Source organism: Saccostrea echinata, unplaced genomic scaffold, assembly GCF_033153115.1.
Source record: "Saccostrea echinata isolate AGI-Se365-2 ecotype Australia unplaced genomic scaffold, CSIRO_AGI_Sech_v1 ptg000060l, whole genome shotgun sequence".
Lineage (NCBI taxonomy): Eukaryota > Metazoa > Mollusca > Bivalvia > Ostreida > Ostreidae > Saccostrea > Saccostrea echinata.
In genome coordinates, this window is record NW_026889809.1 from 4,181,141 (window position 1) to 4,199,392 (window position 18,252).

At 34.6% G+C, this 18,252-nt stretch overlaps 1 protein-coding gene across 12 annotated transcripts in view; it reads left to right on the forward strand.

Annotated features, from left to right (window-relative positions):
• LOC133175039 (potassium voltage-gated channel subfamily B member 2-like) overlaps window positions 1-16,922 on the forward strand; it is a 66,730-nt gene extending 49,808 nt beyond the window's left edge. For 5 of the 12 annotated variants that reach the window (XM_061310126.1, XM_061310129.1, XM_061310131.1 and 2 more), the window contains 5 exons: window positions 2,104-2,914; window positions 10,057-10,092; window positions 11,240-12,316; window positions 13,417-14,107; window positions 15,672-16,922. In XM_061310126.1, coding sequence (XP_061166110.1) covers window positions 2,104-2,914; window positions 10,057-10,092; window positions 11,240-12,316; window positions 13,417-14,107; window positions 15,672-16,483 — 3,427 coding nt within the window. In that variant the 3' untranslated portion in view covers window positions 16,484-16,922. Of the gene's footprint in view, window positions 1-1,465; window positions 1,923-1,952; window positions 2,019-2,103; window positions 2,915-10,056; window positions 10,093-11,239; window positions 12,317-13,416; window positions 14,108-14,642; window positions 14,707-15,671 lie in introns of those variants that run through there. The other 7 variants (XM_061310138.1, XM_061310127.1, XM_061310133.1 and 4 more) reach the window with 7 other exon arrangements.
• Window positions 16,923-18,252: the final 1,330 nt, after the last annotated feature.

Sequence of the window (18,252 nt, forward strand, 5' to 3'; positions counted from 1 at the left end):
ACGTGTAATATCTTTTTTTTGGAATACCTCTTCGATAAGTCAAAATCGCAAAATGTATCACAGAATTATTTTATATTATTGGGATTGTATATATTTTTTTGAATTCAAATGCTACCTTTACAATACATTTTTTGTAAACTTAAATAACAAGGAATTTGAAGGTGTAATAATATTAGTTTAATTAGTTTAGAACGGAATTCGTAGTGTATTACACTGTAGCTGCTATACATATAGTGTTTACTAATGTCTTTGGCATTTTTCCCCGTGTTATGCACAAATTGATATTGAAAGCTTTAGACGAGAAAATTACAGGAATGGATTACATAATAGCAAGGATCACTGTTATTCTGCAACTATAACTAAGGTTCTTTTTGCGGTCATATTAGATGTATGCTTCGTGAGAAATGCAAGCGCCAAGTTAGATCGGAATCTGGGCTGCGTTTGGTACGTATAGGCTTAGGTATACAAGTATGGTTAAGTTTTACTGTGTACCACGCGTCACGAGTGCGTTTTATTTCGCTCCGTTAATGTCTTAGTGTGAATCAAGTAGCATCGATTTCTGTTCTTGTTATGCAAGTGGTCTCGCTTTCAGTGGCTTACGTCAAGTGTTTAGGTGAAAATCTCGCACACTGTAAAATGTTGCATTCGTAATGTTTACGATGATATTTATTATCGATTTTTCTTTCTCTTTGTCATGCTGGAAATCTACAAACTGACGATAGATTTTTAGATATATGCGTGTAGATTTTTAAAGATTTAATGTAATTGTTGTGGAAGACATGCATGATCCGTAAATATGAAGTAAAACGAGGTACGGTTCTGTACCATACTACGGAGGTTCCCAAGGTACAAAGTGGGTAATTAGTTTGTTAGATTTGCAATGAAAAGGAGGGAAGTTTAGATAGGAAGGCTTTGTAGGTAAATCAACTGGCCTAAATGCGTAAAACTTGATAAATCTTAATCTGTATTTATAGTAGGAAAGCTGAATTTACGACTGATTTAGAAAGAAATATTTTTTTTAAAGGCAACGGTCAGAATATCATATCTAGTCAAATTATTGTTATCAAAGAGGAGGCCAAACCGTAACGGAGTCACACTGGACAAAACTTCATCCTAACAATGGGTCAGATTGGTGAAGACGTTAGGCCAAGCACTACAATCTAGCAGAATCTGCGCCGGCAAACCTAAAGCCTAGCCACTATTCGCCAAGACTATTTTGTAGAACACGGTTGCAAATAATAAATAAAAAAATTAAATTAAATTAAAAAAAAAACAGCAAAAAATTATGGCCCAAAGTAATAAACCGTCATATGAATATATCATCCCAGCTAATCAACACATTACTTTAAAACGTATTATTTTATCACTGCCAAGTACATGTTGTTCGTGATAGATCTGTATCTCACAAATTGCTGAGAATGAACGCGGGCATGCGTATATCAGCATAGTCGCGTTTCCCTGCTGAGACAAGTGTATTAATTAGAGTGCAACACTGATAAACAGGAAAATCTTTTGTTTCGGTGGAAGCATTTTTAGAAGTTACACCGTACCAAAGAACAATATACTTCAACAAAACATTGTATATAAAACCACTGGACTGCCGATGTATAGCGAAAAATAACTAATGACTGGAAATCGATATACCATGATGCGCGTGTTACTAACTCCCCATCACGAATGTGTAGAGGAGGCCTGTAGCCGTGTTTCTAATGTTTACACATTCAATGGGACCTGTTTCAGGTCATAAATCGAAGGAAATGCATTACTTCCTATTCTAGTGCAGCCTCGGATTTCTGCGACAAAATTATTGTTTATTCTGGGTGATTATTAACATCGATCAATCTATAACGGGAACAAACGCCTGACGTCTACCTGTTTACCTTGTGTTTTTTAAATTTACACCAGGATGTTTTGCTTTCTTTGTGAGTAGGATATGACATCATCGTCTATCTCATATTGATGTCAGCTCACTCATAGCTCTAACCTACTTTCAGTTGTTTTGAAGATGTAGATATTGCGTAAGCATGACATATGCTCTTTGCCTTTGCAGGTTTGGGTCTCAGATGTCATGCTTCTTATCTGATTTGTTAATGTACTTTGCAGGTCTGGGTCCCAGGGACACGAGGGCGAGTCGGCAGCTTCACTAGTCCATCGAGTGTCATCACGGCGCAAGCGGGAATCCAATGTCAGTGTGGACCATTTCTCTATCCGGAGACCCCGTGACAGTCTGAAACCTGAGGTAAAGATAGCTCCAAACCCTACCATCACGTCATATCCGCCGGCAAGCACTGGCACCTCAGATGCCGAGAACTCGCCGCTCATCATGGGTGTGCAAGGTGGAGAGACGGGTGATAGTCCGGGACGGTATTATCCAGATGATAAGAACGATGGTCCCCCGGACAGTGAAACCATCATGAGGAGCAAAAGAGTATCCAAACGGGTGGTATTAAATGTTGGTGGTGTAAAGCACGAGGTTATGTGGAGAACATTAGATCGCATGCCACACACACGTTTGGGGAGACTACGCTCCTGTAATACACACGAAAGTTTGCTGGAAATCTGTGATGATTATTCGCTGGAATGTAATGAATATTTCTTTGACCGACATCCAAGGTCTTTTTCTTCCATTTTAAACTTCTATCGTACGGGTAAACTACATTTAGTGGAGGAGATGTGTGTGTTGTCTTTCAGTGATGATTTGGAATACTGGAATATCGACGAATTGTACTTAGAATCATGTTGTCAACACAAATACCACCAAAGGAAGGAGCATGTGTACGAAGAAATACGTAAAGAGGCAGAAAGCCTGAGACAACGAGAATCGGACGAGGATTTCGGAAATGGCATGTGTGCTAAATGGAGGAAAAAAGTCTGGGACTTGCTTGAGAAGCCCCAATCTTCAATGGCTGCTAGGGTTGGTATTATTTATTGTAAATGGAGAACTTTATCTACTTTTTCTTGTATTTCGATGTGTTTATTATTCTGACACTGTAATTAACTATCTTTCTCGTAATGCGTTTACTGGTGATAAACACGGGAGAACAGATGCTGAGATAGGCCTCTGTTATTTGACACCTCCATACTCTCAATCTGTTAACGAGTGATAACACTCTAAGCAGGGAGCCTGTCCGTCAATGTTTTTCATGTAAACCAATTGTTCTCTAATTCCTTTCTTTATTGTAAATAGTATTATTTCTTTTTAAAGAAATCGATGAAAAATCCTCACTGTTACTTGTTCAGTCGATATAACAAAAAAATTATAAAAAAAAAAACTCTGAAAATTTAAGAAAAGTTCTGATGAATGCAACAAACTGCGCGTAGGAGGGAAGACCTATACGAATCCTATCAATTGAGATGGGAAATGTGTAATTTCACCGTATAATGATGGGAAATGGTGCAGAGCAGATTCTCTGGGGGTCAGACGGTGATGTATAGAGTTAAGAAAATTGTCATTCCTCGATGGCTCCCCGTCAGAAAAATCCAGTTGCAAATTAACCAATTAGCTGTGTATTGGAAACAAATTGTGAGCTGGAATTTACTTTTGGGATAATCTGGAACTATATGTAATGGGGGTTTATTTCCCTAGCTAGAAGAACATACTCACTGAAATTGGCCATCTTGTAAAGAAGATTGCTGAAAATGTGAATTATTGAACCCTGTTGCTCAGCTATTGTTGTTGTTCGTGATTTATTATGCTACGTTTATTAATTTGCGTTTGAAATATGTGTTGGCATAATTGAAATCAATACAACGGTAGCCCCTGCTTCTTTTTCTATGTATCAATTTTCTTAACTTTCTAGAAATGAGAGTGTTGCCTTTATTGTAGAGAAGTTAGGAATGATTATATTATTCATTTCCCGAGATAGATCTAACTCATTTCTTGGAAATATTTTCATCTTAATTTAAGTAGAACTAATAAGATCCAAACTCTGTTTCCGTCTTTTGGCAGATTTTCCATAGAAAGAACTTTGACTAAGAGATTTCAAGGGCGAAGCACAGTTGCTTCGTTCTGATAATTATTTTTGCACGTGTTTATGATTTTTCTTGCCCGAATTACCTCCACTAGACTCCCCCACTTGTTTACGTTATCGTTTCATGGTTAAACAGCAGTGGCACAAAACAGCTAAAGGCAGATGGCAGTTATTTTCATCTTCTCTCGCTCTGGGTTTTCAGCTTGGAATACCGTATAAATGCTCGTCCTGTCTAAGATGATCGATTTCTTTCTTTTGTTTTTATCCTTGAATTTATGAGAGGAAGGTTTTTTTTTTTTTATTTTTTCTAAATTTATAAATGGAACCATAAAATGCACTCATTGTCTAATTCCAGAATTGATATGAAAAGACTTATCAGGAACTAAGAGAGTTTTAAAACAAAAACTCTTTCTAAATTCGTAAATGCAAACCCCTAAAGCACTAAATACCTTTTAGTACCTGAAATGATAGATAAAATGATCTTACTATGAAGTCAGATTAAAAGTTCAGCAAGATTTTCAGTGTAAGTAAATAAAAATGTATTATTTTTTCTTGTAAACATTAAAAAAGATAAATAATATCTTGATTTAATTTTGTGTGTGTGCGTGGGTGGAAGCTTGCTGGGTTACCGTAGTCATGGTAATGGTCCGTATAGGAATATGTCTGACAGTTGTAGAGTTCCAGACGTTTTACCATGATTACGGTTCATTGTGATTTCAGAATGGGTGTCAGTCTCGGAAACAACTGTATTCTGGTACTCGCTAGTATTTCTTTACCCTGTAGTTTGAACTGTATTTCATTTAAGTAACACATCATATACAGCTGTATACAAAATAAACGATTCACACAGGATTCAGAAACAAGTTATTCCAACTTATATTTAGTCCGTTTCCTTAAAGTTTCTTCCAATAAAAAGTGCACATTTGTTCTTGTGACATTTGTAAAAATAATTGAAGACAAAAAGAAAGAAAAATATGAAGTAGTAAATGAATAAATATTTGAAGGGATATTTTAAGTATATATACACATGTAAAACAGTCGAAAGACGAACGAACAGACGAGTTTTTAAAATTGAACAATATGGCCTCAATACAAACAAATGTCTTTTAGGTGCGGAAGTAAAATGGTGTATACATTTTAAAAAATATATATTAGTATTCCAAGAAAAAATTCCCAGTTCTTAATGAGTCAATAGTTTTTTGTTGTTTTTTTTAACATCTTTGAAGAGAGGATTTCAAGTAAAAAATGTGCTGTTGTTAAAATTTTTGCACAAATAACTCAATTTTAATTATCTATTATGTGTATTTTATTAAAAAAAAAACACCAAATATACTAGAGTTAAGTCTAAGGCTTGTGTATAATTGCGTTTATCCAAATAGAAAATATTTTGGAGATTTTTAAGCGTTTAGGCACGCGTTTTTAAATTTGATATTGGAGGATTCTACTTGCACGTGTTGGAAAATCGTTCCAAAGCTTTGTAGTGGACGGAATAAATGAATGTGGCTATTAAAAGTAATCGTTGTTTAAACAGTTTGCTCCGTCCTACCTTAATCAGACCCGGAACATACTGCAACCTAATTATCTCAGACATGCTTCCTTCCTCTAAGTCATACAATGGTCCATTTTCCGTCCCTCTGAAATTAACTTCGATAGCCCATTTGAAGATTGTGTTATTTCTCTGTACCTTAATATGTATATTTGCATTTAGTACTAATATATCATAATATGTACATATATTAGTACCAAATACAAATAACTTAGGTTTGATGTTTTGCTTTCGAATTCAATTACTTCTGCCTCTAAGATCATCGAGGTTTCGATCTCTTGTGTTCACTGTTAATATTAGCATGGATAGTCATGGACAGAAAACTATTGCAAAATGTTTTACTGTGTCAACGTATACACTGTAAGTTTAGATTTACACCAGCCAGCAATTCGGATTAACATGGATTTCATTTAACAATTACAGAGATTGTAAAAATGAATTTAGACTTGTGAAGATCATACCCATAAATTCACCCCTATATCAACAAAATAAGTGGTTACTTTCGACTTGTTTCTACAATATGATATTTGTTTACAAGCTAAGAACCTTTGATATTGTAGTGGCTCTGGGTCTGTAGAACTTGAAAATGTTTTCTAGATGTATTTACCTGGGTTTTTTTTAATAGGGCTCAGATAAGATTTTATGAAGGAATTTTATGACTGTGAACATTATCTGTTGCAACTCTGGCAATACAATAATAGCTATTTTCAAAGCTTTTCTGCTCACTGTTTCGTGAAAGGAGACGTTTACAGAATCGGCTGTCGCTATTGCCCTTTCCACGATGAGTTAGAACATCATTAGGAGACTTATTATATTACGCTATGAGAGTAATAACTTTGTTACATCATTTCGCCTCAGAATTACTGACTGAACATTATCTCGTTACCGATATATAAAGTGCAGACAGATATTCTGTTTACATCATCATGATCATAGGTACATTTGTTTTGGCTCTTCTGAACGTGTTTATGACTTTGGTATTTGGAAGGAAGGCATGTTTCAGTACTTATCGTGTCTCAGACCTCAGTATTTTTATTATACACGGCTTGTGTGGTAATTCCGCAGTAGACAGTCTTCACTAACGATATATAGGGTATTGTTCCGGTTTGTTAGTCTGAGAGAGAAGCCATCTGTGGTCAATGTCATGGAATTCATTAGGATCAGTGCTGGAGAGACTGAAATTTAATTGGCAAATCTTAGATTTTATTCAGCTGTAAAATTATTGACATTATTTTGTTCCGTGGACAATTGGTTGGAATATTGCATCGTTCAGTTCGAATCATAATGTGTATCTAAATATATTTGCAAAACGTTTTAATTTCTTTGATCTGCAACTTGAATCTGAAATTTATTTGCAGTTTTTCGTTTTTAAAAATGTTCAACGATTTAAAGTTGTTTCCCTCTAAATCACCTTGTTTTCGGTCATTTATAATTCAGGGGGGAAAATGGAAATTCGATAAGATAACGGATGAGTTTGTCGTTTAAATCACTGATACTTTTTTGAATTTAGAGTAAAAATACATTTTTGTAATCAAATATTAACATCACTCTTCACAAAAATTCAGATAAAGCTAAAACAACGGAAGATCTGTCATTGGAAACTGTAAATACATCAATCTGGCATCATTGTTATCCTGCAAGCTGCATTTTGTAACTTCCATCTTTAATTATAGATTCCCATCATGAATTAATAGAATACCTTGTGTTTTCATCAGACAGGCTTTCGAAAATCAACACACATAAACCAGATTTCTGATCAATGTTCCATCATAAAACAGCATGCTTGTCAAATTAATTTGGAGCGAGCGGAGATTTTATCTAACATTAATCAATTTGTCTTTCAGTGTTGTTTCCTATTTTCTTTGAGATGTCTTAGTACAAGTCCTTTTACTTGTAATAATATGTACTGTGATTTGATTCTGTTTTCTTACTAGTAAAAAAGTGATTTTTTTTCTGGCAAAATAGAAACACTTAAATGAGCCGATTTGTACCTTTTGTGTAAAAAATACAGTAGAAAACTCGTTACTTTTACACCATATGTAACCTACAGTGTCATCAGAGTACATGTTAAGTTTTGAGAAAATCCACGTCTTGGTATTTTTTAAGGTCTGTCTCAAAATGAGGTACATTCACTGATGATAGGATTTCATATTCATTCTATAGCAAATTATACGATACTATGGATACTTTTTGCTCAACTGCCTGGTTTTCAACGAAAGCATTTCAAAATGTCAAAATTTACGAATGATTCCTATTTTTTATGGAGTACTACAAAGATTAGGGATACTAAAGATTCGTACAGAAAAAAAGATAATTGTCAAATTAGTAAATTCCTTTGTTTAAAGCTATGTATGGCGTATCTGAGCTTGAAAAATAAAAATACCAGATTGAGTGTAAATATACATGATATATTTTATTTACGTTCAAATTAAAATTTTCACCGATTTTGAGCTTGAATAACCTCAGGTTTCTATAGTTAAATTGACTTTAAATTGTCTGTTATTTAAATGTGGAGCCTGTAATTAAATCGGTTATTGTTTTAATTTTTTAATATCTTTGAAACGCGATTCATTTCAATTGTGTAATTTACAGGAAAGTTCTATCTTTATATAAAGTAATAAAACAAATAGAAAGATCTTTTTAATTTTGATTACTTGAACTTATCAAAAAATGCTCCATATATGACTTTAAATTTTCCGAAGCAGAACTTTTATACTTTCTTTCTTTTAAATCAATTTCAATGACTTATTTTAAATAGTTTCAGTTTATCATAATGTTTTAAACAAGCATTGACGATGTCCACTAATTTATAAATTAAAGATTCGGTCAAAAAGTAATTTCTGTAAAGAACTTAATTTTTAATTTCTTTGTATCTTCAACCTTTTAATTTTTTAAAATGATTTTAATTTTTTTTTTTAAAAGCGTTAATACATTGTTTTTAACTCTTCTGCTCAAAATATTGTGAAATGAAAACCCCAGTCGGCCGAAAAAAAAATCCGGCAATGAACTATCAGTAAATATTCTGGAACTTTAAAAAAAATTACATGAAAACGCTACATAAAGAAGAGCCCCGATTGATCAGATTTCATATTTGGATATTTTACCAGAAAAAGACGATAATAGATATCTAACAACAAAGGTTAATGATAAACGTGATGACTTTAACTTACTTATGCATCAATATACCCTTATCACCTGCATATAGGGTGTATATCTTTCAGTTGATTCGATGCGCAAGAGCATGCTCTACGTATGAACAATTTCTAAAACGAGGTAAGTTATTGACAAACAAGTTGATGAAACAAGAATATCAACAGTCTCGTTTAAAGTCATCATTTCGTAAGTTCTTTGGTCGATACAACGACCTTGTCAGCAAATACAATCTATCAATAAGTCCTATGCTGACTGACATTTTTACATACTAATTGTTAGGCCATTATTTACACACTGAATTGTCGACGGATTTTTCCGTTATTTCCTGATCAAGACAAGGAGCACACGGCGGATGTGACCGGTCGGCAGGGGATTCTCACTCCTCCATGGCACCTGATCCCACCTCTGATGTTTTTGGAGGTCCGTGTTTGCTCTGTTCCCTATTTGTATTGTTTTAATGGACTTTGAGCTTGAAAACTGTTCGTTATCTCCATATTTCATCTGGCCAATGTGAAAAGTTAAGTACAACATGCTGTAAAGGATATCACTAGAAACTGTTACATGTTCTGTTGTTTTAAGCGTTGTTAATTACATTTCGTCAAGGACAAAGAAGCTGTAGATGATAACTATGTGCTAAAATATTGGTGTTAAATAATATATCGTATTTTCAATACTTGTTTCAATATGTCGATACTTGTTTCAATACTCAAGAGGAATGATTTTAAACAGTTTGATCACTTTACAAGCATTACTTTGATAAAACTTAGAAAAAAAGGACGATGCTGAATATTTTTAACTCTGCATTGAAAATAATATTTTCAGGACAGTTTGACATATTTTAAGTGTTGTATATATCCCGTCCAAAGAAGAAAAATTAACATATCCGATGTGTTGAAATAGCATGTGACTACAAATCGATCAAGTATTTCATGGGTGTTATTTTTTTACTGGTAAAACTATAATGAATGAACTGAAATTCAGAAAATGTATTTAGATAAGATAATGAATTCTGTTAAAATAGTAAAGGTCACTTCGATATGACACTTCTGAGCTGGTCCTTTTTAGAATTCTTGAATTTGAACATCATGTAAAATTATCAGCTTTAGGGGGCAAAACATTCTGAACTGATATTATAATATCTAGACAATTTCAGACTATTGCAAGTGATAGAACAAGTCATTACTAGGTCATACTGTGGAACAAATGATAGACGGGAACACAAACTTTACTATGATATTATATAATGTGTTACCCGTTTCTCGATATTGGCATTTTTAATGTAGAATGAAAATTTTGTTTTTAAAATGAATTGTTCCAATAGAAAGAGTTTCCTGGGAGAAAAAGATTAACTGCAAAGAAAATGACAATTTTGGGATTTCATTTCAGACTCCATTTGAAAAATTCTGGGCCTACCTGGGCCAGGTATAGTACACAAAGCCTGTGTGTGTTACCACATCCCTAAGAGCTCCATACAATACCAAACGTATCGTACACAGATATGACAATACCAACAAATAAATGCCGTTTACTAACTGCTAAATTTCAATGGATTCTACATCCAATTTCATAAGGTTCATTATGAAGTATTCTTTAGGTCTTCTCGGTATTGTCAGATCTCTGTACATATATTTGTAGCAGCTCACCCAACATTCACCATAACTAAAAAAGAAAAGAGCGTGATTTTGATCCAACTTGAAATAATTAAGTAGTTGATTTGATAAATGTGTCTATATTCTTTTTCTTCTAACACATTCTGCCGTCACAAGCTCAGAATGTTTACCTGCATAGAATGGCATTAAACAAAGGCTCACTCTTTATTTCCTTATATCGAGTATATAATGCATGAATGTTTAGTTATTTTATAAACTGAATATATTGCGTAGTTCGAAGGCTTTTTAGAGAGAGAGAAAAAAATATTCATTCAAGTTAAATATGTTGAAGCCGCCTATAGCTTGCTGATTTAGTGTTAAGTTTTGTACCTATCCCTTGTTAATTGTTTCTGGTTGATCGCATGTGGTTATATTTCTGTCATATATAGTAGGTCACATCAGAAGCTGAGCTTAGAGAGTAGGCAGTAGAATGCATTGTTCTTCTCAAAATTGTGAAAATTGAAATCATCATTTGAAGATTCAAAAATAAATGTGCAATTAATTTCTAAAAATATCAAATGTTCTTTTCTTCATAAATACTGTAATTTGTAGCTCAGAATAAAGAATTCCCTATCATCTATATATATATCTATGTATATATAAACGTTCTCATCATACAGACACTCATGTTGTTGGTATTCCTACAAAAATCTGCCGTTGTTTACAACAAATACATGTACACTAAAAGACTATTATTTTTATGTTTGGAGGAAAGAAATTAAAAACAAATAAAGGAATTACTATATTTCAGCGTATCCCCCCTCAATCGTCGTTTTGAAGTTTTTGTTGTAAATATAGAATTTCGGAAAACATAAATCAAAATATATATAACTGCTGATAGGTCACGATTTTTTTTATATGTTTCCTCATGAAGGATTTTGCAGTATAAAATCATTAAACTGGTCTCTGTTTCTTTGTAGGTCTTAGCAATAGTGTCCGTACTGTTTATTGTGCTGTCCACCGTCGCCCTCACACTTAACACCATTCCTAGCCTTAATGAGGACAGCGAAGCATCCAACGACCTGGAGATCATAGAAGCCGTGTGTATATGCTGGTTCACTCTAGAATACTTAGGAAGGTTCTGGGCTTCTCCTAACAAGTGGAAATTCTTCAAAGGTCCCTTAAATATCATTGACTTATTAGCCATCTTGCCGTATTTTATCAGTTTGGGGTTGACGGAAACTAACAGACACACAACAGAGCAGTTCCAAAACGTTCGTAGAGTAGTACAAATTTTTAGAATTATGCGAATTTTACGAATTTTAAAACTTGCGCGCCATTCAACAGGTTTGCAGTCATTAGGATACACGCTGCAAAGGAGTTACAAGGAACTAGGTCTTTTATTAATGTTTTTAGCTATAACTGTATTACTGTTTTCAAGTTTGGCTTATTTTGCCGAGAAAGATGTAGACAAAACGAAATTCAAAAGTATTCCAGAGACCTTCTGGTGGGCTGCTATCACCATGACAACCGTAGGATACGGTGATATTTATCCAATGACTACACCGGGAAAGCTGGTGGGTGCTGTGTGTTGTATTTGTGGTGTGTTGGTCATTGCTCTCCCCATTCCTATTATTGTCAATAATTTTGCCGAGTTTTATAAGGACCAAATGCGAAGAGAGAAAGCCTTGCGAAGACGAGATGCTCTGGAAAGGGCGAAGCGTACAGGGAGCATTGTGTCAGTGCATTCCTTTAATATAAGAGATGTGTATGCTAGAAGTGTTGACCTTTTAGACGTTAATGTAGAATCAGGCGGTGGAAGGGGGTCATGTGACAACGGGCACAACTGTGATGTTGGGACTGTCAAAAATGACGGCAAATGCGCGAGTGCCCCACAATTCGTGACGAATTCGTCCGAGGCGGCCATTAAATCATCGAATGATCACTGTGATTTGAACAGTCTTCCTGACTATAAATGTGCAACAAATATAATAGAGACGGAGGAGGGTACAGGCCCGAGGACCTCCTCTAATCCAGCTTTACATTCGGAACATCAGGTATTCTTCTAGCAACTTTTTCATTTTTTTTTCTTGCTCACAATAAAAACTCTCGTTTGTAAACAATTCAATCAAATGACGATGCTAACATAAGATTCTTAATGTACATATGTCTTATAGATTGCTTGCTTGCTTTTAAAAGTTATCGGTTTTCTTCTTCTGTTATCTTCTAGTGCATTTAATCTATGGACAGAGGTCAGATTTTCACCATGCCTTATATATCCCTTACTCCAACAGATAATAAAAGGCAATATATCTATACTAAATGAGACTTTCCTGCTGTTTATAGTTTGATACAATTTATTTGTCGCAAATTTGATACAGACAACTTTTGGAACCTAATAACAGGCTCTGGTCTGGGAAACAAGATGTGTTCTTTGGCAAAAGATTCTCATACAGTGCTGCAACAAGATGCTGACGAGTTACCAAATTAATTAGAAAAGAACAGATCAATTACATTTACAGTGGGCATGGTGGAGGTTTATTTCCTCATGTTTATAAGAAGAAATTCAATAATAAAGCACAGTAGAGGAGAAAATCAATTTTCTTTCAGAGGTTATCTTTTAGATTCTTTTTAACATTTTACACGCAGAGCTTTCCACTGATACACAGCTTGAATATTGATCAGCTCTAATGAACTGATCTTTTTCTAAAGAAGTCACATGTTAATACATTTAATTATCCTGAAATGCTGGGAAAAAAATGTAGCTTAAAATAATCAGATTTCAGGAGGAAGATACCTAAAGCTTAAAATGGTTATATAGTACAGCAAACAGGCAACTAGATAAAACATATGTATATGGAATCTGCATGTTTAAGATAAATCAAGCTTATCTCTAGTAATCTGCATGACACCTCCCTCAAATCCTTTGCACAACTTTAATTAACGGTTTTTCAATCTTATTACCAAACGGGTTTTGCTTTCTCAACCTTTCACCTGAACAAGTAAATTATTAAAAGAACTTTTTTCCAGTTTTTGAAAGAAGCTTAGGCTTCAAATTTTAACAAACTGCATTTTTTTCATGGAAAAAAGGAAAAATTACAATGATACAAAATTTCCTCTCTTTTTTGTGAAATAACTTTTATCTTAATTCCTCCAGGGAAAGCTTGAATACCCACCAACTGCTGAAAATCTCATGCATGCGCGTTGTACCATTGAATTAAAACCGTTAATACGACAGAGCAGCAACACAAGCACTGATACATTTAATAGCTGCTTGACTCACCCCTCAAGCCCCGGAGGCTCGGGGGCACAGGGTCATCTACAGAATAATTGCAACAGACATAATGTTTACGTAAACCCATTGGAGAATTCCAGACTTAGTTCAGTTTTTAATTTGACAGACAGTAGTTCTTGTAGCAAGCCGTTGGATTTGAATGTAGATTATAAATGTTCCGAGAATGTATTTACAACTGACAGTGACTCTGTTCAAATTGTTCAGAAACTAGAAGATGGATATACTACAACTTGGAATCGCAGTGTTCTTCCAAACAATCAACCAAGTCCTCCACCACGGCTTGTGCATCAGAAGAGTTCCGAAGAATCACCGAGAGCACCCGAAAGGTCTCTTCTCAAACGTCACAAATCTGAGACGGGTAATCGACAAAGCAATGTTTCTGGAATCAAGGAACGGTCCTACTCGTCTTCTGATAACATACATGACGAGAGCTCAAGCAAATCAAAAACTGCTAAATTTCGTAAAGCGGTGTCGTTGGCCAGTAGACTGCATTCAAGTCCTTCAACTGGTCGGAAATTAGCTAATTACCATTTAATTGCCAATCCACAATCAGGTATAGTCTTAGAATGACGACGTTGTCTTTAAGTATGCATATTTAAGTGAAGGAGCTTACATGGAAAATGCAAATGTACAAAAGGTATATATATAAAAAAAAAAAAAACAATTAAAACATGTATAATTACATGTTGTAAAAATCCTGTGAGGAAAACCTCGATTCCTTTTCTTAAGATACTTTTCCAACAAATACAGGCCTTTTGGAAGCGTTCATGAATGATTTAAAGAGAAGTCTGGTCAAACATGTGTCTAATTTGAATTGTTAACCTGCATGATTTCTCTGCTACAGCGCTCCGGCTTTGGCATTTTTCTCTGCATTATATCTTAACTAACAGCATCTTCATAACAATATGCATATTTTTGTTATTCATGTCAAATGTGTCTGTAGTTTGCCATGTTCAAAATTTTTGAAAGTATCATGCATATATTCATAAGTTCACCAAGTTCATGACAATGATGATTTAAAACCAAAAAAAGAAAACCCACCATAGAAATGAATTTAAATGGAACACCTTTTAACTGTTTGATTCCAGACGAGAAATTCCTTCTCTACTAACAAGCAGACGACAGAAGAAAAGAGTGTGATGGGTTTCAGGTGTAGTACAGCGTTGGTGTGACCTTTGACCCCACTGTATTCTAGTTCCCTGGCTTATCCCTCTGCTTTCACTTGCTATGTCTGCACTCTATACCTGCAATTTTTAGTCCTGTTTGATCTATAACCAAACCTTAAAAGTACTTTTGAGAATAATTCGTACAATAAACTTTATAATTATAAGAAATTAAATATTCTTTGTTCTTTTAGGGTTATAGTTTTTATTTTAAGTTTCACAGAGCAGCTTTTTAACTCCCTCTCCTAGCCCTGCCCTTTGGAGGTAAACCCGCAGCATGTGTGGTGCCGTTCGACGGTTGTAAGAATAGGATGTTGTATTCGGCTTTTAGTCGTGGTCACACCAGTGTTTTGTGCTTTCCTGAAACTCTTTCATGTATGATTATATTGCGATTTTGTCTTTGCCTTATCAATGTTTCCTTGTATCACATGACTTAAATTTATATCTCAAATTTGCATCGAAATTTTAAGTTTTCACTTCTAAAATCTGCATAAAAATAAATACTCAAAATTGATTTACAAAAGTTACGCTCGATCATTTTACCATCTTTTTCCCCATAGAAAAAACTGCTTTTTCTGTCAGTTATAAATCCTTGCGAGTGATATCATATTTCGGATTACACATATGAGTTTCTATTAGATTATTCTTTTTCATAATATCTGACAATAAACGACTTTGATAAGCCCATGTAGCTTCTTGAAGCGCATGTCAAATTCGTAGAATCGCTGTAATGTTGGATATTTTGCTTCACCATCCTGTAGGTCTGCTTTATCTATTCTGAGGCAAAGATTTTTATCAATTGAGTATACCAAAATTGTTGACATTTTATTGTTTGTGTCAATTTGCTTAAAGGATATGGATGTTGTTATATGCTTTAAGTATCTAGATTCGGTAGATAGAGTGTCTTCTTCCAGTATTGTCAGTAGACATTATTATTATTTTCATTTTTTGAAGGTAAACCCAGTGAATGCGGGAAACTTCAAAATGGAATAACTACTGATTGTGAAACTTGTACTCCATTCGATCCCCCTCAACCAGTGATGAAATCTATACTTAAAAAAGATTATAACGTCACTTCCGGTGATGACACTGAAACGCTTTTACAAAATGCGTCCAATGATTGCGACGTATTTCAATGGGAAAATTCCCCAGAAAACACTTCCACAAACATTACACACTCGTTATGTTTACCGGAAAGCGATCTTCCCTCAAAACAAGATAATGGAAATAAAGAAGACACATTTCCGGTGAGAGAAAACAGTGATGCAAACACACTTCCGCTTTCTTCCTCCTTTAATTCATGTGGGACCCCTCAGACGGATAGGTTTGACGATTATAGTTTATTTGACTCTTCTGAAAATCGTGGTGAAGATGAGCTTGAATTTAGCGATAGTGTGGCGAGTCCCCAAAAGGGAAACTGCTGGAACAGAGATAGCGGGAACTCTTTGCCATGGCAGAATAACGATACAAGCCCCTCCGACAATTTGGATATCGAAGAAAGCATGATAGGATCGAACTCAATGGGACGATCCCCATCGGATGATAATAGTCTTTCATCTCATAACTTAATACATATATCCCCTATTGAAAATAATTCAAATACAGATCCAAAGATGGATTTACAACAGACTGGCTTTGAATTTTTGACTGAAAGTGATTTAAATGGTCAACGAAAAGATTATGAAGTGGACACACTGTTAAATAATATTGGACGTCTGTCCTCGGACGAAAGTACCGAAATTTATTCCCAAGAAGCGAGTGGATAAGAAGTGTGCATTTGTAAGTGATGTGAATGTGGTGTCCATATTGTTTACAATCCATTCATTAGAGTGTGTTACAGATTACGATTTGATGTTTTCGATTCTGTTCTTCTTTTCAGACTTGGAAGATAATCTTCATTCGTTCTCAAAGAGAAGAATACAACTTTGTAATTTTTGCGGTCGATAAAAGAAACATTTTCAGTATTGTTAAAATCTTTCTTACTAAATTTTATTGCACATTCGTTGTTACGAATTTATGACATTGCATTGCAGGGGAATTGTTTCTTTCGTATGTGATTGTTACATTTTAAAGTAATACATGTTATTTGCACTTTCCTGCAATGTTTGATAGTTTATTGATTATTTGTTGTATAAATTTGTACAACGCCATCTTGTTCCTTCTAGAATTCAGAGCGTGCAAAATGAAATAAAATTGTTCAATTTGTGCGTTTTAATCACTTCTTTAAATACCAACAGCTATTTGCCTGCTGTTGGATAATCATATATCGCCCTATGCCAGGCACGTTGAGCGTTATTTGATTCTTCTTAATGTCAAGATCTGCCCAATTCTAGGACATGACATTTGTAGCAGTGCTTGCTCTCAGTTCGATCTAATGAACCGATATGGAAGTTCCCTGAATTTAGATGATTAATTCTAAAACTCCTTGATTTTCAATGTACAGTTCTGAAATCTGTTATTATAGGATAAAAAAGCTATTTTATGAATTGAGAAATATGTGTAAGAATGTGAAAAATATTTCAACCTATACCCTTAGTTCCTTTGAATGTAACAAACACGGTTTTGTGTAAGGCAAATTGGTTTAAAACTTCTAAATTCATTTCCACAAGAACAGTGAAGGCTGTAGTGAGATGTATATTCTACATAAGTTACCTGAAGAATTTATTACGGATGAACTGAGCGTAGAGAAGGAGGCGGTCCGTTTCTTTGTACATGACGTTGACTGGACCAGCTTGATGACAAAGAAACTGAAAACCCAAATGGCTCATTAGAAGAGATTCGCTTTTACTGCTGGTTCATCCACTCGGAATTTATTTTATTTAGTAGTCCTTAGAGATAAATATCATTCCCGACAGGTGTCGCTGTTGAATAATATATAGAAAATATTGCTAAAGGAAATCTGGACGTATATACAGTTTTGCATCAAATGTATATTTAGCGTCTTTTCTATAGCTGAGGCCATGTTAAAGCTTTTCGAGAAAGTCCATGTCCAAATACATTCATTTCAAGTACCCTGTAAGCAGTGCGTACACTAAATTGGAATGGTAAATACGTCTAAGATGCACTTTTTCAGTCGTGCATCGGATGTTGCCTCTGGTAGTAATTAAAACCTTTTGAAGAAGTCTATCGTAAAGTACTAAAAGTCTTAATGAGACCAAACTCATAAGTTGATACATCAAAGATGCTTAATATGTCTTGTTTTGGATGTTTTCCCAGTTTCCCAGATGTCGGTATGTTGTAATCCTCGGAAAGAGAAACTAAACCCTGCGCTTCTTTACTAAATCGTTCACTACACAGAGAAACTTCTAACTGTTTTGTTTTTCTATTTTCATTTAAACACGATTATGAAGAATACCAATGTATGAGACGATTAACACTAGGAGTACGTTAGACTGAGTATTTGCAGCAGGTGACAAAAACAAAAGCAAAAAAAAAACAAAAAAAATCCTTGACAAATACATATGAGTATAGTATTTCTCTCAAATCGATCACACAGTCAGGTTTTATTCCCGAATTTATATGCAAAATTACATGA